At 36.0% G+C, this 21,565-nt stretch overlaps 1 protein-coding gene across 2 annotated transcripts in view; it reads left to right on the forward strand.

Moving 5' to 3' along the window:
• Cpr (Cytochrome P450 reductase) overlaps window positions 1–21,565 on the forward strand; it is a 159,639-nt gene that overhangs the window by 43,638 nt on the left and 94,436 nt on the right. For both annotated transcript variants that reach the window (XM_090411790.1, XM_090411791.1), the window contains exons 3-4: window positions 9,042–9,096; window positions 16,923–17,051. In XM_090411790.1, coding sequence (XP_090267916.1) covers window positions 9,042–9,096; window positions 16,923–17,051 — 184 coding nt within the window. The remainder of the gene's footprint in view (window positions 1–9,041; window positions 9,097–16,922; window positions 17,052–21,565) is intronic.

Below are 21,565 nucleotides of genomic sequence, written 5' to 3' on the forward strand. Positions count from 1 at the left end.
AATGTTTCTTTCCAAGTAAAGAATGAAGATTTGAGAGAATGATGGAAGGAGTATTTACATAATACTCTAATTCAATATCCCCAAATATGCAGAATGCCATAGATGATATTATGCATTTGAAGACTTATATTTACAAACCAAGTTTGTAAATATATAATTTTAAAAAAAAATTCAATCATCTATACAATGCAGTTTACAAAAGTGGACCCTTTCTGACTTCTAATAAGTTTGTATTAAATTTTTCAAACTATAATGTTACTAATATCAAAGTTTCAGTTTTAAACAAAGACTTTAATATGCCATTACTCCAAGACACATTCCAAAAGTTGACATTATGGCCAATGTTGAAAAAGCCACTAAATTTCTCTCATCACATAAAGAGGCATTATCCCCAAGATTACTTAGTATTTCTGTTTTATTATTATTATTATCAACACCCGACCTCCATGGAGTTAGAAACTCATCGTGGGAGGACTTACTATCATACAATGCTCATCCAACCGCATCTTAAACTGATTCAATGTGTCCCACATCCACAACACACTCAGGCAATGTATTCCACTCACCAACCACCCTCCATGCAAAGAACCAGCTTCTCACTCCTTTGCTCACACCCTCCTTATACAGTTTCCAGCAATGGCCTCTTGTTCTACTCCCCTCTCCCATTCTATGAAAATTCTTTTCCATGTCTACCTGATAACAACTCCTCACCAGCTTATATATCTCAATCATACCCCCCCCCCTCTTCCTCCTATTCACAAGGCTCTGCAACTTACATTCTCTCAATCTGTCCTCATATTCCACATTCCAAAGATCACTGACTGACTACCTTTGTGAATCTTCTCTGGACTCTTTCCAACATATCCTCATCACCATGAAAACCTGTCGACCAAATCTGTGCAATAATCCATACGAGGCCTAGAATACAATGGAATCATAACCTCTCTATTTCTGCATGTCAGGGTTCTCTGCGTCATTGCCGTTATTCGATGTGATGTCTTCACAACTTGTGCAATGTGGGCCCTGAATTTCAGGTCCTTGTCCACCATCACTCCTAGATCTCTCATCTCATCTGCTTCTGTTAAAATTTTCCCACCAAGTGTATACTTTGCATCCTTACCAAATCCCAAAACTTGGCAACATTGAACTGATAGTTCCACTTACCTGCCCATTCATGCAATCTATTCAAGTCCTCTTGTAAGGCATTAACATCAGCTTGACTGTGCATTGCTCTCCCCAGTTTTTTCATCATCTGCAAACAGCTGGAATCACTAGTTAAACTCAACCCAATATCATTAACATACAAATTGAACAACAATGGCCCCAAAACTGACCACTTTAGCACACCACTGGTGACCTTTCTCTTTCGAGATATGCACCCCCACCCCCATATACAACTTTCTGATACCTATCTGACAGCCAGTCACTGATCCAACACGGAAGTCTGTTATCCAATCCCTTCTCTTTCAATTTAATTAAGAGCTTGTCATGTAGCAGTCTATCAAAAGCCTTTGCAAAATCCAAGTACAGCACTGTATATGCATCTCCTCTGTCCAAGGTATTTGTCACTTTGTTATAGTACATAAGTAAGTTCGTGAAACATGATCTCCTCTTAACAAACCCATGCTGATAATCACAGAGAATAAATACTGCTGTTATCAACCCATTTCTGTATCCTACTTCTCACCAGTCTCTCCAGGACCTTCACCACAACTCCAGATATATACAGACCAGTCTATAATTTGAAGCTACAGCTTTATCACCACCTTTATGCAGCAGAACAATTTTACTCTCCTTCTGCTCCCTTGGAACCTGTGCTGTTGCAAAATTCTTGTTAAACAGGCATGCCAATGCTACTGCTAGTTCCCTGGAACAGTCTCTTAAGATGCGCGGTGATATTTCATCAAATCCTATTGCCTTATTAACATCAAGGTTATTTATTTCCTCAAATATCTCCTGCTCACTCACAATTATGCTATCCTCTCCTATGTCCTCTACACTCAAGTTCCTCATGATTCCACCCTGATCAGGATGAAACACACTTATAAATTGATCACTGAATACCACAACAGTGCCTTCTGCAATAGTTACCATTCTACCACTTTCATCCCTTTACTTTGTCTTTCCATGATCATTCTTCCTTCTACTTGCCACATATCTAAAAAAAACTCTGTAGGGTTTTTCTTAGCCTGATTTGTCAATTTCTGCTCATACTCTACTTTTGTTTTCCTTACTAACTGAGTTACTCTCCTGGCTTGTTCTTTATATTCTTCATGTGACTGATTACCATTGTTCATCTTATACTTCCTTCAAAGTACTTTCTTTTTCCAGATTTCATGCTTAAGCTCCACATTCATCCATTTTACACCAACCTTATTCAGCCTTTGGGATACATTCATACATTGATGCTGTTATGTATTTCTTTGTTAGTTCCCATGCAGCATTTATTTCCTTACCGCTCAACTCCTCGTTCCATGTTATAGCTCGAAGTTGCTCCTAAGCTTGTCATAATCACCAGCCTTATAATTCCACATATATCCTTTCCTCGCAAAAGCCTGCATATGACTGTCACAACACAGGTGATTACTTCATGATCACTTTCACTAACTGGAGGAAAATGTGAAATCCCTCTAACAATTACATCCTCTGATGAAATGATGAGATCTAGAAATCTTGATCCTCACGTGCCTTTCTTTACATGCTGCCTGAGATGGTTATCTCTCAAGAACTCGAGAAATTCACTTTCCTTATTCCCAAATGCTATCTCTTCATTCCAATCTATACCACCATAATTAAAATCACCCATAAATCACCCATAATGTTAACTAATCTAAGTTGTTTATACATTTCTTCATCACCACCTTCCACATTCCCAGGCCTATAGCAACATCCAACCAAATATGTCTTCCTCTCAACCTCCACATTACACCACACTGCCTCATAACCTTTGCCACTGTTTCCTTATTTTATATCTACCTTATGTGGACTTAATTCCCCTGCTATCATCAGCAGCACTCCCCCTCCCTTCCTGCCCTTTCTATCCTCACGAAAAATACTGTACCCTTCCATCTCTATTCCCGTTACGATATCATTTTCATTCAACCATGTTTCACTTATTCCAATGATTTGGGGACAAATAAACTCAATCACTGAAGCAATTTCATCCTCTTTATTTGCGATACTTCTGGCATTTGTAAATAAACACAAAAGTTCATTTTTAGGTCTATAGCCAGTCCTATCCAAGCCATATGTTGGTTGTGATTTCCCCACTACACCTGCCAAATCACCTTTATCATCACTTACCACATATACCTCCTCAGTCTCCACTTCTCTGCCCATATTGCAATATATCCCATCTTCATACACACGTTCATTGCCACTTTCAATATTCACTCTCTCTATGCCATGTCTCCCTGTCCACCCAAGCTCCCCCTATTTCCCTGTTCCTCTTGTATTCCCGTTCTCTCTTCCTCTCTCACCTCACTACTGTTTCCACTGCCAAGCACTGCTGTCTCTTCAGTACCACTCTCCTGATTTTTCTCTTCATCTCTTCCTTCTGATCTCTGGCACGCATCACACACCGTACTTTCACACACTATACTTTCATCCAGCACACTCACTCCAAAGCCATTTAAATGCAACCCATCACGCCTGTATAATTTCATTCTTCCTTCAAACACATGCCATACATCCACAAACTCCCATTCCCTTCTCCTCACACAGTTCCACCAATATACCATTCATGATTTTGGCTCTCCTTCGCAACTCATCATCATCATACTTGGGTAACACACTGACAATCTTTCACTCTTCTCAATAGTCTCCTGATATTTGTCCTCACCTCCTCCTTATGTCCACTTAGATCATTCATCCCTACAATCACAACTAACTCTCTCACTCATTTCTTTCTCATGTCCAATGCCTTAATTATTGTACTCATTCTCCCACCCGGATATCAGACCTTATGGACGCTGTCAGTAACTAGCCCCCTAATTATGGAGTCTCCGTATACTGCTATCCTGGAATCACTCGTCACTTCTTTTACTCTTTGTTCTTTCATTCTGTTTTCTTGCACACTTTCATTAATTTCCACTAAACGCCTAACATCACTCAACATATTCTTCATTTCATTTTTCATTTCCAATATCTGTTTCATTAAATGTTGCATTTCGACAATTTCACTCTCTATCTTGCTACCTCTCGTTCAGCCACACTTTACTTCCTTTTCCTCATTCATACTTTCCTTCACCCCCTTATCACTAATTTTCGCTTGATGTATTCTTTCACTCTTTCAATTTCTCCAACTTTCGTTTCACTTCCATTTTTCGCAACTTCTTTTGTAACTTTTGCTTCTACATCTCCGCGTTCTTTAACTCCCTCAGTTTCTCTTGTTTTCATTTCATTTCCGTTTTTCGTAACTTTTTCCATAACTTTCGCTTCTACATCTTTGCATTTCTTCACTCCGTCAACGTTCTTTAACTCCCTCAGTTTCTCTTGCTTTCATTTCATTTCCGTTTTTCGCAACTTTTTCCATAACTTTCGCTTCTACATCTTTGCATTTCTTCACTCCGTCAACTTCTCTATCTTTCGTTTCATTTCCATTTTTTTCCCGTACGCTATTGATCTTTTCAGTCAGTTTCTCATTCTGTGTATCGTAATCCAACAATATATCGCACTTACGACAAATTCATACTTTCTCTAGTCTTTCGTTCATTCTCTCCCTCTCCACAAAGACATCTCTTACATTCTGCCATGCATGCATACATATCTCACTCAGGACATCGAATCAGTTTTGAAAAGTCTATGTCACCAATGCTTACATACTTTCTCTCGTCTTTCGTTCATTCTCTCCCTCTCCACAAAGACATCTCTTACATTCTGCCATACATGCATACATATCTCACTCAGGACATCGAATCAGTTTTGAAAAGTCTATGTCGCCAATGCTACTTGACTTTTGCGGCATTTGCCTTTGTTTTGTTAAACACTTGTCTGCCAAAAAATAATATCACAGTTTTAGAGAAAAATGCTTTAAGAAGTTTATGTAACAATGATGAAATCATTATCCTTAAAGTAAACAAAGGGAATTCAAGTCTTTTTAAATAGTGTGGACTATGACACTATGATTGCCTCCATGTTATTGGACTCTTCCATGTATTCAGAAATGGATCATGATGCCACTTGGTTAAAATACTAATGATGTGATTTCCAGTACTTTTGAATTTACAGAAGATCTTAAAAAACAACTGAAATAATTCAGATACTAATTCAAACATATAAATTTCCCCATCAGACATATTAACTAGTTTACACATATTTTCATTATTTACAACATCTCTGTGAAAGCATTAATAGAGATCCTTGAAAACCTGTTTCCTCTGGATATCACATTTCTCTTCCATCATTGCCTCTGGTACTAAAGAAATGAAGATTCTTTCATTCAATTTAAGGAAGTAGCTATAGCACAGGCGACGTTAAAACTACATGTCTGGAGATATGTCGATGATATCTTTATCATTTGGAAATATACCTACATAGACCTTGAGGATTTTGTATATTTTCTGAATAATCGATATCCAAAAATTAAATTCACATTATAAATAGAAGAGGATGGAAAATTACCATTCCTAGACATCCTTATCAACAAAAACATTGCTGTTGGATTATCATTAGAAGTCTGCAGGAAAGTAACCCATTCAGGTGGATATGAACATCCAAACTTGATCCATCGTCTTCAACAAAATTTAGGTATAATTAAAACCTTAAAAAAAAAAAAAATAGAGCTTTAAATATGCTAAAAATGATGAAATTAAAAGAAAGAATAACTTCCAATCCTAATTAATCAGTTCCTTCAAAATTGCTACTGAAATTAGGTACCAAAGAAACTTTTGTTTTCTGATAATCCATAAATTATTTACATAGGCATGATATCTATCCCATACATTGGCAATGCACCATGGCAAACAAGCTAGCCCAAATATTAAAATCAGTCAACATCAGATCAGCCTTCAAATCATGAACACCTTACAAAGCTTCCTAAGTTCCTCCTACCTAAAGAAAAAGTTCCATTTTATCAACATCCTGGAGTACATAATATTTCTGTGGAAAGATGCATGTAATTCAAACTGAGAGATTTTTCAAAATCTGTAGCAAAGAATGTATAAGTGATGTTGAAAACAAAAGGGAGGAAAAAAGCAGACTCGCAGTGCTCATCCTCAAACAGCATCACGTGGTAAATTGGCAATCATCCTCCATGCCTTGCTTATTACATCAACAGATTGTTCAGAGTCTTTGAGGTCATTCACTCAAAAGGGCATACCAAACAGAAATCAAGGAATGATTCTTCAGAACATTTGGAAATCATTAGTTAATATGGGCAACGTTTGAGGCATCTTTTATTCCTTTTTACTTCAGCTAAATAATCTCATGAAGATAGTTTCGGCCATATAGACAGTGAAACGTGTTAATAAAAAAAAATCTATGAATTAAAACCTGGTTATTTATTATACATGCAAATCTGCTCATTGTGAAATATTTACAAGTGGAGGAAGAACATAGAAAACTTCAGCTGTATTGTGAATGGAGAGTATAGAACAAGTAAAATATTTTTGCTATTTAGGCACTGTTTTCAGAGATGGCAAGTTAAATCTGAAAATAGACAAACAGAATAAGCAGAGCTGATATAGTGGGTAGCCAGCTGAATAAATTTATATGGAGTAAGAGAGAAATTAGTCAAACACCAAACTAGCAACATACGAGATGGTGTCCAAACTAATTTTAAGTTATAAATCTGAAAGTTGGGTTATAAATAATGTACTTGGTGAAAAATTAGAGACCAGAGAAATGACAGTTCTGAAAAAGATTAGGGGAGTGAACAGATGGCATCACTGGCAAAATCATATAAATGAAGACATCAGAAAGGAACTTGACATTGTTTGCATTCAAGAATGTGTGAGTAGGGGCTTATCTAAGGTTTGATTGTCAGTTAAACAGAATGGGAGAGGAAAGGTTAGCAAAACAGACATTTGATTTCAAAGTGGCAGGAGGAAGACCAAGAAGCTCTAGATGGATTGATTTCGTTAGAAGTGTTAGATATGACATCATTGGAGTGCTGACAAGTAATATACTGATTTGGAAAAAAAAAGTTATTGATAAGAGATTATTAATAATGTAAACTTATTGATGTGGTGCTGTCGTAGTAACATATACATCTCATGTCCTGGTAGATGGTTTCGTCTCTTCACATTGCTTTATCAGTAGTATGGTATCTCAAGCTTTGTTCATGCCTTCCTCCTATGTGGATTAAAAAAAGTTCTGCACACTGTACTCCTGTTGTTTAACCAAACATTTATTTAACAAAGTACGTTATAGGCCTTCACTCTCCATTCTGCCTTATCATTGCTACCCAACATTTCAGAAAGTCTTGTGTTCCTGTTTTTTGTGTTAAGGTCACTTGAGCAGTATCTTCATCATTGATAACAAAGGCATTTCCTACAGTTATGGTATTGTGTGTGTCAGTGGGGGAGGATTAAGGAAGCATTTACCATCTTTACTTTTCCATAAGATCAGTTACTTCATATGAAACATCTGGCATTGCACTGTTATGCAAAATGCAGTCAAACCTGTCAGATTATTCTTCTTGCATTTTGAAGTCTCATTTTGCAGCATGAATGCTAGAATTAGAAAACTGGCACATGACATTTTGATTCAATCTTGCTTACATCTGATATAGAGATGGAAACTATTGTAGCATCCCTCTGGATATGCAGTGGTGAATAGTGTCCAGAGCTTTTGAAATGAACCTTATGTATGTGAGGAACCTTTTTCTCACTAATCTCAAATACTAGCAATAATAGCAATAGATGGTAGTATGTTCTATTTCTCCTCTTCATATGATAAATCTTGCAGTACTTAAATAATGATACTTCAGGTTCTTCCATAGCCAGTGTTTTAAATACTGATGTCCTTGCCATTCTCCAGCAGGTTGGGAATAACCTTGCGAACCTCATTGCTACCAGAACACAGTCATGTCTTCTTTCTCATAAGAAAGAACTTGTATCACTCTGCCTTGTCTTGACTAATAATCAGATCACCATTCAGATCAGATTTCTCTTCATAGGTTAGCGTATACTTCTGGTCTTTCCTGGCACATTCATAGCCTCCTCACCTACTAAAAAACTTGATATCCTTTTCTGCTGACATTCCTTCTCATGTGGATAACTTCTGACTGTAGGAAGCCAAACTCTCTCCCCCTTTTTGTGACATAGTACCAAAGACTTCTCAAAAAATGCTTGATGCTATCCAGAAGAGGGCAGGCTGTTTAACAGAGGATTCCCTTTTTCATAAACCCATTTAAAACGATTTCTCATTAGATGTTTTGTTTCTACATTATATTTTTTATGTATTTTCATAGGTGTTGCTTTAGTGAACTCTCCACCAGCAGTTCTCCAGATACCACCTTGCTCAGCTTTAATTATTGAGCCAACTTCTCATATATCTCTTTTCTTCCACATACCATGTTTCCCAAGTACTATGATCTCTGGCTGTTGAAGGAACACATCGACAGATTCCTTCTGTCTCTCCATTCACCTGCCCACACATGGCACTATTGTGGTATAGGTTTTGCAAACCTTGGTGTGGTGTTATTATTGTTGTTCTTTTTTTTTTTAATGTTTCCATCCTGAGGCAAATTTGATTTGATCATTTATTTATTGTTATTTGTTTAGAATCCAGAATGGTTTGAAACACCGAAACAAGCAGAATATACTTCTTTGAATTACTGTGATATGAGGCATTTTGTAAAAAGTAAACTGATGTATGCATTGAGTATCTTATTAAAAATTATTCATTTGCATTTATTCTGAAACTGTCTTTTGCTGTTTGGATAAGAAATATATATATATGTTTTTAATTTTTAGTTTGTAAAATAACATTGAAGTTATAATAGCTCCTTTGGAAAAAAAAATAATAATAAAAATTTGTAAATAATTGTGTTTATTTTAGAAAAAATCCAAAGCTAATTGCAAAAATTTTTGTCTTAGGACTACAGCGATGCCAGTATCTGATACCAGTTTTGTTAGCAAGATGAAGTCATCTGTAAGTTCCACATTACTGCATAGTATTCAAATAGGGAGAGGGAACTAAAATACTCTTTGTATAGAATTTCATTTGATAGCCAAATTTAGATACAAAAATAAAGCTTATATTGCATACACCAGGGGTCGTCAACCTTTCAGACAGTGCGAGCTGCATTAAAAATTTCAATCAAGCCCACAGGCCACTAAGCTATACTGCAATATTTAGAATTGTAAGATGCTTTCCAGATTCACAAGGAACACTGTGCATTTGATACTTTACATAAAATCCTATAAAAATAAACGACCTCAGCTTTAAGAGCGTAGGTAGGAGTCGGGTTCATGATAAGTAAATACAATCAATACTTGAAAAAAGATAATTAAATGAAGAAAACATTCATCTTTGGGAAACTTGGCAATGCTTTTCCTTGACCAGCCTTGTCGATGTTGGCATCAATGTCGGAAGTCGCTATGCGCAGAGTTTTCTCGAGATGTTGGTCCGTAATCTGAGTTCTTGTCTTGGACTTCACATGCTTCATTCTGGGAGAAGAACTGCTCACATAAGGATGTGCTTCCTAATGAAGCGCACATCTTCAAAGCATGCTGGCGAAGATTAGGGAATGCGTCCTCAGAAATATAGTCTTTGTAAAATGTAAGCAAGGACACATTGAATAATTTTTCTCTCAAAGAAGAGTTGTTTTGGAGTTCAAGCAGCTCCATTTATACTGAGCCTAGCATTTCGGCAGCAGTGACACTGAATGGCATTGAAAATAAATCTCAAGAAGACTGTTGGTTACAAAAATCACTAAATCTCTTTTCGAACTCACTTTGCAACACGGCTAATTTTGTAGCGTAATCATCAAGAGATGAACAGTTGGACTCAGCGAGAAACTGAAAATGAGTTAAGTCTTTTTTGCGAGTTGTGCCTCCCAAAGTTTCAGCTTGGCCACAAAAGCTTTGATGTGATCAAACAGGGTGTGCACCAGTTGATCTTTGGATTGTAGCCGCGTATTTAGGTCATTCATATGCAATGAGATGTCAGTCAGAAAAACAAAATCTGTCATCCACTTCGTATCATTGAATTCTGCAATCGGCTTCCCTTTGCATGAACTGCTCTATTTTGCTCCTTAAGTCAAAGGCTGTTAAGAACCTTCCTTCTGCTCAACCAATGCACATCACTATAATAAACCACATCGCCATGATCTGCTTTGCACTCTCGGGTCAAAAATTCTTGGACTTGACGATGATTCAATCCTCTTGCCCTAATATTCCCCCAATGAATTCGATGATCCCCCCCCCCATGCCTAGGTTCGTACGTTATAACAAGTGGTGCATTGAATGGCAATTTCAGACAACTGAATATTTGATAAGTAAAAGTTTATTAAACTCATAATTACAATACAATACATAAAATTCTAAAAACTACAATTCAGTACTAAGACGATACAATGTTATTAAGACTAGCAAAATACAAAAAATGAAAATTTCCCACTAGCATGTGGGATAAACTGTTAGGCCTTTCTCCGTTAAGGATAAATTACATATACTATCTATACACATTATCGCTTGTTCAGTAATACTGATAAACTAGTTCCCTCTTTCTCTATACTATTAAGTGAGCTAAAGTCCTAGTTCAACTCTCAATCAAGTCCTTCAATTGCTTAATAATACGAACTACAATCACAGCCATATTAAATTAACACAATTAACATAAAATTTTTCACGATACCATTTAATGAAGCTCTTCTACTAGACGCTACTTGTCTGTAGTTCCTGAAGAAATATTCCTTCTGTAGTGGGTCATATCTGGGGTACTTCGGATCATGAGGGCCTTCTCGGTTGCAGCATATCAGGCTTCTTCTAAGGAAACACAATCTATCTACTGTTCTGCAGTCATCAGATTTGCCATAAGGATATCCACAATTTCTATTGATAGTCACCTTCCTTTAGACCAGGGTTGGCTTAGTATGCGGGAAATACTATTTCTTCCCGACCATGTGGTGGCCTTTGTTCTTGATGGTAGGAAAATGGGACCTAAATATCCCACTTACTAATATTCCATGTCGTGGTGGATGGAGGGGACTCCTGACCGTCACTCAGGAAACTGCATAAGGTAACCTCCAAATGAAAACTGGCAAAAGACCTTGTGGGTGGGGGGGTACCTAACCCTTTTATATTATGATCCTACTGGCACCTCCTGCAATTAATTTTCTTCCCCCCCGACATTAGAATACGTTTCTCGTAACCTGTTAGGATGGTGTCTCCCTGCTGAACTTTCCATCTTTGGTGAGCTGTGTGCACATGACTGACCCGCTGCAGTGTCTAAATCGAGAACCATGACCTTGGACTTTACTTCGGTTCTAGGTAACCCTATGAGTCAGCTTTATCAAACTCTATCAGCTCACCCATTTTTTCTAAGAATTAGCATAATTTACAATCTCTTGTTTCAAGTGTATAACAAGCAAGCCTTTTACATGCAAAATTCTTATAACTAAATACTGTAAATTAATTATCTCATTTTTCTAATATTATACAATCAATGTTCTTATACGAGTTAACAGTTATTCTTTTCAATATATTTATTTCATTTTATACTTAGCTGCAAGCACGATTTTCTTATTAAGGTTTCTACTTGTTAAATTGTGATCAAGTAAATTCTCTTATGAAGTTTACAAAAATCACAAATTTAACAATATCCATTTTTATCATACTTAGTTCTGAGTAATGGTCACTTCCAATTTCAAATCCTCTGTACACTCTTGTGTTCTAAACGAGCATGAAGATATCACTATTGACAATGGCGTAGTCAATGAGGCTTTTCTTATTTCTTGTGTCTTCTCTACATGTGAACTTGTGTACATCTTTATGTTGGAACATGCTAGTAAAGAATAATCCATGTTCACAGCAGAAGTCCAGTAAATACTTACCATTATTATTAGCTTTGTTCTTTTCTCTAAATTTTCCCAAAACGTTATTATATGTCTGGTGGGATTCATTCCCTACTATGCTGTTGAGATCTCCAAAAAGGACTACTTTTTTTCCATTTTCTTTGCCAGTTGTCTGTTTTATGATTCAAATTCCTCCATTTCTTCCTTAGGAGAACCTTCTGTGGGACTATAGGCACAAATAAATTTCATTTTTTATTTCTCCCCATTTGGAAGTTTGCCCACATAACTACTTGAATCTGTCTTCCAATAAAGAAGCTTAACTTCATCTTTGGTGTTGAATGCTACTACTCTTCCTTTCCTTGCTCATTATTTCTTGAATATAACTTGTTATATACTTATTATTTAGTAAGATCTCACCTATTTGTCTTCTTTGTCTCAGTAATGCCAAATTTGTCTGTGTTCTATTCTTATTCTTTAGGAGCACTGTCCTGTGGTAAACTTTTTTCATCACTTGATATGATGCATGCTCCATCTTTGAGTGTCTTTATGATACCTTGCTTCTGGGCAGGATGATGGTGTGAAATAGTAAATATCTTCTGGTATCAAATTTTTTTTGTATATACTATGAAAGATAGTCTGTTTTGATCAGCTTCTGAGATTAGAACATCCAGAAAAGGAAGTGTACTGTTTTCCTAAATTTTTACTGTGGGATGAATTTTGTGATTCAAACTATTTAGGAAACTTAATTATTGTTATTAATAAAAGGAAGTGTACTGTTTTCCTAAATTTTTACTGTGGGATGAATTTTGTGATTCAAACTATTTAGGAAACTTAATTATTGTTATTAATATCTGAGACCTCCAAGGAGTCAAGCTCATTGAGGGAAGTCATAGATCACCACACCAGCTGTCATATCTTCTCTTAAACTCATTCACACTGGATGAACTCACTTTTTCAACAAGCAAACTGTTTCACTCACTCACTGCTCTGAGAGAAAAATATAGGTCTTGTCTCTTTCTTAATTACACAAACTTATACATCCTCTCTCCACATTTCATATCATGAAAAATTTCATCAGTTGATAACCTATAACACCCTTTCAGAAGTTTATATTCCTTCATCATATCATCCCTCTTCCTCCTGTTTACCAGTGTCTTCTTTTAAATCACTGATAAAAAAAGACTAGTTATGTCCAAACTCACTAAGATAGCTGGCAGACCATATACATATCTAAGCATATTTTGGCCTTGTCTGATATTTTTTAACTTCTTAATTGCATTGATGAAATCCTTTGAATTCTTGATGTAGGAAGATGTTTTTCCTACATGTGGAGTTAGTGGTTTCACTAAATATTTGGATAGATAATATGTAGGAGAGTGCCTGGCACTTACAGTCACAATTAATGGGATAGCATTGTGTATTTCTTGAATAATTATTCCAATAAAGTACACATTACTTTGATATTGAAAAATTATATTTTTGTAATGTATATTTGTGAATAATTATTAGAGTATATGTATACTATTATTTCTTGTCATTGTTGACATTATAGCAGAGCAGTTCCAAAACATTTTCTTCTGTTCATGGTGGAATTTTAGACACAAAGCACATGAAAATATAAGAAAAGTGCAAATAATATTATTTTAGTGAAGTTTTTAGAAGATACTTACCTCTGGCTAAAAGCAGATGTTGACACTGATATTGCCAAGCATAAGAGTAAAGAACTTGGATGTGAATGATGTAATTTGTATTAGTCAGAGTTTCTTTGGTTAGCTAAGCAAACAACAGCTTGGTCACTGAGAAATATAGCTTGGCATAGAGAGAGGAAACTTTAAAATTATGGAATAATTGTTGTTGTTGTGTGCCATCAAGTCGTTGTCGACTCCTGGTGATTCTATGAACATTCTCCATCCACACATCTAATTCTTGGTCTTCCTGTTCTCCTGCTTCCATCAACTTTAGCAAGCATCATCTTCTCCAGAATGTCATTTGCTCGCATAATATGTCCGAAGTATGACAATTTTTTCTTGATGATCATAGCTTCGAGGGAGCAATCTGACGTTATTCTGTCTATCACTGATTTATTAGTTTGCTTTGCAGTCCATGGTATTCTTAGTAAGAATCTCCAAACCCATAATTCAAATGCATGGAATAATATACATCCAAAATTCCCATAAATTTAAGGAATAAAACAAGTTTTATTAAGAAGTTCATGGACATATAGTCTCTTAATAGCAATTGATATATATGCTGATATTTTAGATACTTCTTAAAGGAATTTGTTTTCATCTGATGAGATAAAGGAAGAGTTGATATTCCTGCTATCATTGTGATTGGAACAGAAGAAACTAAAAACTGAATTAATATATGTGCTTCCATTATGCTATACAAAAACTTGGATTCTTAATTTTGAATGGAAACAGTTCTTTTGTTTGGATATCCCTTGTCGATCTGGAAGGCAGGACTAATTTCTTTCTTCAGTTAAATTCTCTTTTGTTGAAAGTGGAATGGATGATTAATCAATTTTGAACTGAGAATTCAGTACAAGGATTGATATAATTGCTGCTCTGCTTAATCTACTCAAGGAACTAAATAGTTAACAAAATTACTCGAAGTTGTTTGGAGCAATTGGTGGCTTGCTATGATATCTTGGCTGGCATATTTGTCTTTATGAGTTTAATTTTTATTTCAGCCCAGTCCACATTTTTAAGTCCAGTTTTAAATTGGGAGATAGTGTATAAGAGCCTTAATATTTTTAATTCATTATTTAATTACTTGTCTTTATATGTTCACTAAATGAAACTGTTTATATAAGTATTTAAATAATATTTAATTTATTAAATTATTTTTGAATATAGTTGGATTCATTATTGGCTTTAGCTATGATAATGGAGGATAAGGTTTCTTTGAATTGAGTTAAATATTCAGAGATCTGTAATAGCATTTCCATAGGAGACAATAAAATAGATGATTGAATATCAAAAGGAAATCATTCATCATTGCATAAAAACAATGAATTTTAGGTACACTCATAAGAACAACTCTTGTGTTACCTTTGTCAACTTTTAATGCTAAAATGTTGTTTTTACAAATACAATGAGAGCCTTTATTTCTGTTCTAGCAGCTGTTTTTATTCATATCATTGTTGGCTGCATTTCTTAGAATTCTGTGGAGACCTTTTCTATATTGGCTTTGATTTCACTTTGGGTATATAATTTGAGATGCAGGCTTTGTTGAGAGAGAGTATTATTATTTATACAGGTACTCCATGGAATCAAAAGGTTCATTGTAGGAGACCCCACACTATCTATTAACATATCCACATTCTTCCCCTTCTCAAAAAGCTTGTCACAGGGAAAAAAAAAAAAAAAAAAAAGCGAGAGCTTTTGCCCCTCAAACTTCTCGGATTTACTGGAAGCTCCCTTACGTTACCCACACTTATGTTAGGTTTTGGTGGCAAAACTCATAATCTGGTGACCTAATTTAGTAGCCTAATCCTGTCTGATCTTTTTAGTTACAATTTCTTGCAGTTCTACATTTAGTTATTCTAACATTATATTACTAAATGTATTATATTACAGTAGGTTATATACACTCTTAATTATAAGTATTTATGGCCCATGTAAAATCGATATAGGTGAAAAATATTTCTATGTTTCACCACAAGAGATTTTACACTAATACTGTTATTCTTGAAGAAAGCCAACAAAGACTCCTTAATAGAAACAATTCAGAAAAGTCAGCTGAGGTGGTTGGGATATCAATTTTGATATTTACTTTCACCTATGTTCATTGCCTTTGCTATCTACATACCAACTAATGGACACAGAAGAAAACCTAGAAAACATTTTTGGCAATACATAAATAAACTTCTATTTGAAGATGAGACTCATGGACCATCTGACATTTACTGTTTTGTATAAAACAGCAATTTGGCTCACTTTCATATAATAAATTTTATCTCCGTGAGTTTCTGTTCATACATGAATAAATTATGATGATGATGATGATCTGTTATGTTGGAGAACTGGATTGTGGGAAGAGATTCACATGAAAGAACATACCACAGATGTAGAGAAACAGCAGGCACATAATTCTGGCCTAGCTTATCATACTACCAATGAAAATCATCAGATACTTTGGAAGCTCACAAGAATGCCATATATTGAATTCAACAACTATGTTCACAAATTCAAAGAAGCTGTTGAAATGTTACATTGTTCAACACAGTATAACAAGGTTTTATTTTAAACCAACTTTGGAAAGCACATACATTAAAGACCCAAGAAGCTGGGAACTAGGTTATGATAGACATTAAATAGTGCAGTTCAACAATGAACCACATGTTTGATATCTCAGCAAGATGTTTGCCATCTGTTTACCAACATATTTTATATACGACAATTTATGGTTTAGGAATCAATCTGTTAAGTTTTTTTCAAATTGCAGTTTATTTCTGATTACATTACAGAATATGGGAAACTGGATGAATAAACTATTTTGATTAGTGTTTTCTCCTTGGTTCATACCAGAAATAATATCATGCAGAGCTAAGGATTAAGTTAAGAATTAATGCAAGGCTATGTTGCATCTGTTAATGGGCTATCCAAGGCCAGTTTGTCTGTTTCTGTGGGCGGAAAAGCAGCCACTTTTATTAATCTTATTACATTTCTTTACAATTTGGAAGGATTAGATGATACGAACAGGTAGTCAGTCAATCTTGTGAACACAACAAAATATGCATATCAGGCATATGTGTAAACATTGTTATAAATATCAGATTTAAAACAGAAATGTCAGTGGGTGTCAGGCTAGATATGTTTTTAAATTTTCTAGTTTCTATTTTAATATCTCTATTTTTAGTTTTAATATAAATGTTAAATAATGAGCACTATCATTTTAGGATTTATGATCAAGTGCATCTTGAAATAGTATTACTCTCATGCCAATTTTAATGTAGGGTCGCAATATTGTTGTATTTTATGGCTCACAAACTGGAACAGCAGAAGAGTTTGCAGCACGAATTGCTAAAGAAGCTAATCGGTATGGAATGAAAGCAATGGTTGCTGATCCTGAAGAATATGATATGGTAAGTATGAATGATTTGATATTGTAAAATATTGGAATATTTTTCTTAAAGATATGGTTTTAAAAATATATTTCTAAAATCTCATGTATTATTTCTTTGAACATTTTGATTATCAAAAAGGTTAATAGTAGGTGGTGGGAGGTGGCGCTAGTGTCCTTGGTAAATGTGGCGGTCGAGTTTAGCTAGTCTAGAAAACGTGTTTTTAAAGTTAAATATAGTGTGGCTGTTTGTCACAAATTGTGCTGCAATTGTGTATCAGTTAGAAACAAGTGTCCTTCAGTGGTATTATTGTTTAGAACTGTGTTGTATATATTGTGTTTTCACTGCCGTTTGTTTCACTATATCAACGTGTAAAGATGGCATCCAACAAGAAACGTACGTCAGCGGCGCGCAGGACTTCTACTACTACAAGAAAGGCCGGCTCAGCGTTGGATTTTTCGCAATGGATGCGTTGCGGAAACTGCTATATGTATGCACCGAAAAATGTGAAGGATCTGTGGTCGGTCTGGCAAAATGAGAAGAACGAAAATGTCGACGTATGTGAGAAGTGTCGGGATAGGCTGGAGCGTTTAGGAATGGAAGCTGACATCGGGATCATAGCGGAAGAACTTCGGCGGGAGTTTATGAAATGAAAAATGACCTTCATCTTCTTCATGAGGAAGTGGAAGTGATCGGTAAGGAGATACTGGAAGTTAAAGCGGAGTTTAATGTGTTAAACAGAGAAATTAGGACTATAGAGATTACTTTAGCTGAAGTAACTAGAACAAGATTACATATGGGTGAGTCTTTGGTGAATGATTCAGTAATAAATAGTATGGGAGTGATTGGGAGTCAATATAATAAAACCACAAGTGGCCTAGAAGAAATGAGATGTAGTGAGAGTGGGGGGGTAAGTAATAGAGAGTTGAGTAATGAAGCTGGGAGAGTCATGCTGAATAGTGTAGAGAATGAGTCCATGAGTGTGGACTTGAATGAAGTTAAGAGTAGTAAAATATATGGTGATTCTATGATTAAGGGTATGGAGAGTGGTATGCATGAGGAGTGCTTGGCTGATGGGACAATAGAAAGAGTGGCTTTAGCAATAAAGAGAGGGCATGAAGCAGACAAGATGATAGTTATGGTGGGTACGAATGACCTGAGAAGTAGTATAAATCGGGTAGGAAAAGATTTAAGAACATTATTAGATATTGTGAAGAGGAAAAGTGTCAATGGGAGAATAGTGTGTGTGCTGCCTCGTTTTGACAATTACGAGTTAAGTAGACGAGCAATGATAATGAATGATATGATTGCAAGAATGTGCAGAAAAAGAGGTCTGGAGTTTGTTGATGTTTGGAGTGTGTTTGAAGGAAAAAGGCAGTTGTATGCTAGAGATGGACTGCATCTTAACATGGAAGGACATAAGCGATTGAAGAAGTTATTGTTTTCTGAACAGGTTGAAGTTATTGGGCAGGGAAACTAATATTGAAAAGGTTGAGTGTAAGAGAGAGAAACTTTAGCACTGATTGTGTATTTATTGATCCTTATAGGCTGAATAAATTGCAGAAGAGAGGGGATAAAAATCGGCATAGGACTACGGTAGTTAGTGACTTATATATCAGTTCTAAAGCCGGTACAAGATCTAGAGGGAATCTGCAATTTTTGTATACCAATGCTAGAAGCATTCGAAATAAGAGAGAAGAATTTTTGGCATTAGTCAGTGAAATCTCACCTCGGGTGTTGCGTGAATGTGCAAATGAATTGTCAACCCCTCTCACCTGGATATTTAACTTAAGTTTGAATTCTGGTATGGTCCCTAGGGAGTGGAAGTTAGGCAAAGTGGTTCCTTTGCATAAGGGTGGCTCTAAAACTGCGGTATTGAATTACAGACCGATCACCATCTCAGGAGTAGTGGTAAAAGTATTGGAAAAGTTGGTTAAAGACAAAATTCAAGAATGGGTGGATCAGGATATGATACTCTATAGAGGCCAACATGGTTTTGTTAAAGGTAGATCCTGCCTTAGCAATCTATTAACTATTCATAATAGAATAACATCTGAGTTGGACAAAGGAACTGGCTACACAGTGGTACTTCTGGATTTTGCTAAGGCTTTTGACAGGATACCCCATAGAACACTGTTACGCAAATTGGAGCAGATGGGAATGGATATTAAATTGTTGATATGGATAGGAGAATGGCTCAGGGAGAGATACCATAAGGTGGTGTATGGAGGAGCCGAGTCCAGAATGAGGCAGGTGACCAGTGGTGTGCCTCAGGGCTCTGTGCTTGGGCCAATGTTGTTTAATTTGTATATAAATGATATAGGAAACGGCTTAAAGGGAGATATTCAGTTGTTTGCTGATGATGCAAAGTTGTGTAGTGCAATAAAAAATCAAGCTGATGTTGAAAGTTTGCAGGAGGATTTAAATAAGCTGGTAAAATGGGCAAAAGAAAATGGATGTCAGTTCAATGTGGAAAAGTGTAAAGTCATGCATTTTGGGATTAAAAGATTACCAGCTGTGTACTACATCGATGGAAAGGTACTCCAAGAGATTGATGAGGCTAGGGACTTAGGGGTATTGGTAGATAGGGAGATGAAGTTCAGAGGACACATTGCTAAGGTGTCCAAGATTGCACATAGGATTACTTGGTTGTTGAGGAACACACTGACATCCAGAGATAAAGAGGTTATTATTCCCCTTTATAAAGCATTGATACTTCCACATTTGGATTACTGTGCTCAGGTCTGGTCACCTGGATTCCTTGGAGATGAGGAGGCTGTGGAGAGGGTTCAGAGAAGAGTGACCAAGTTGGTGAGTGATATAAATAATGCTCCCTACATTGATAGATTGAGAGCTTGTGGATTGCAGAGATTGGTTGATAGGCGAAGAAGAGGGGATATGATAGAAACATTCAAATTACTAAAAGGTTTTTATAGGATTGATGCAGGGGAAATGTTTCAGCTGTGTGAAAGTGATGGAAGAACAAGAGGTCATCTCTGGAAATTAAAGAAGAGTGTGGTTAACAAAGGTGTCAGAACAAGGTTTTTTGCCTGGAGGGTGGTGAATGAGTGGAATTCATTGCCTGACTTGGTTGTGAGCTCTTCGTCTGTAAATGAATTCAAGAAGAGATATGACAGATATTGTTTGCTAGTTTGGGTCTCCCGCGATGAGTCTACTGACTCCATGGAGATACCCGTAATAATAATAATAATAATAATCTGTTTTCAAAATATAAACTCATTATTGTAGAAAGCAGGAGAATAAGTGTGTGTAATGTTAATGATATAAGGAAAGATAGCAAAAAGTGCTGTAGAGAATGTGGAAGGAATAAATGATTATGATTGCATTAAAAAGATGGCTGAAAGTAATTGGATGATGAGGTGACAGTAAGGTGAAATAGCATGATTATGGGGCTTAAATGATTGTTATGTGGTACATCAGGAGGGAAGAATGAAAGACAAAGTGAATGGTAAAAGTATGAAAGTGTGAGAAACTGGGAATAACAAGAAAGTATTGTGTGTAGATTCGATGATAAGAGGTATACTTAATGATAAATCTTAAAAAAAGGGTGTTTCCCAGGGTGTTTCATTAGCATGCAAAGATTAAGGATGCTGGTGAAGCTGTTAGTGAAGAGAGAGAAGCGAAATTGAAAGAATTGCTTGTTTTGGCTGGCATGAATGATTTGAAAGGTAAGAAATATGCAATGAGAGAAGATACGAAAGAGTTGGTAATAGAAAGTGAAAAAGAAGAGTGAGAAAGCAAAGATTGTGGGTCTGTTTGCCTCGATATGACAGGACTGAATTGAGGAGGAGGAGAACCATTATTGTGAATGAGCGAGTCGATGAGAAGATTGTGCAGGAGGAATGGTGTGCAGTTTATAAGATATATGGAGAGAATTTGATGGATGAAAGGACCTCATTATTAGGTTTAATGGAATGAATACAGCACGGAGGAACAATAAAATACAAGTTTATAAGAACCTATATTTTGTCTCTCTCACAGAGACATCATCAGTGATATACTTTAAAAATGGCAAAAACACACACAAAAAAATATTTAAAACAATAAGTAGGAGGGAAAAAATAGACTAAAAGCCTAAAGTCCTACGAGGGGCATCCTCTCTGGATGCTATTGACTATCCTTAGCTGTTGGGAGGGAGGGAGGGAGGCCTCAGAATTAAGGTTTCCCAAATCTTGGAAAGTTTAACACAACCATATTTATTAATTTTTTTCCATTTGATAATTCTGTACAAGGTAACCAAAGCATGGTCAGCTCGATCAGACTGACCATAGTTATGGCAGTGGATGTATTCTTGCATTCTTTTAGGCAGATCTCCTAGTTTGATCATAATAAGATAATTTGCAAGAATAAGCTCCTGGAACAGAGGGAATGGGGGGGGGGGGATCCTTAGGAGAGTTAATAAGTGCAACCATCTTCAGATGTGGCTAAAAAAGCAGTACAAAGATATTTTTTTAGAGTTCTGTTTTTTCTTTGATGCCTTGAATATAAGGAATAGTAATAGTATTACTGTAATC

This window comes from Typopeltis vanoorti, chromosome 22, assembly GCF_054136105.1.
Source record: "Typopeltis vanoorti isolate ZY-2024b chromosome 22, IOZ_Tvanoo_1.0, whole genome shotgun sequence".
Taxonomy (NCBI): domain Eukaryota; kingdom Metazoa; phylum Arthropoda; class Arachnida; order Uropygi; family Thelyphonidae; genus Typopeltis; species Typopeltis vanoorti.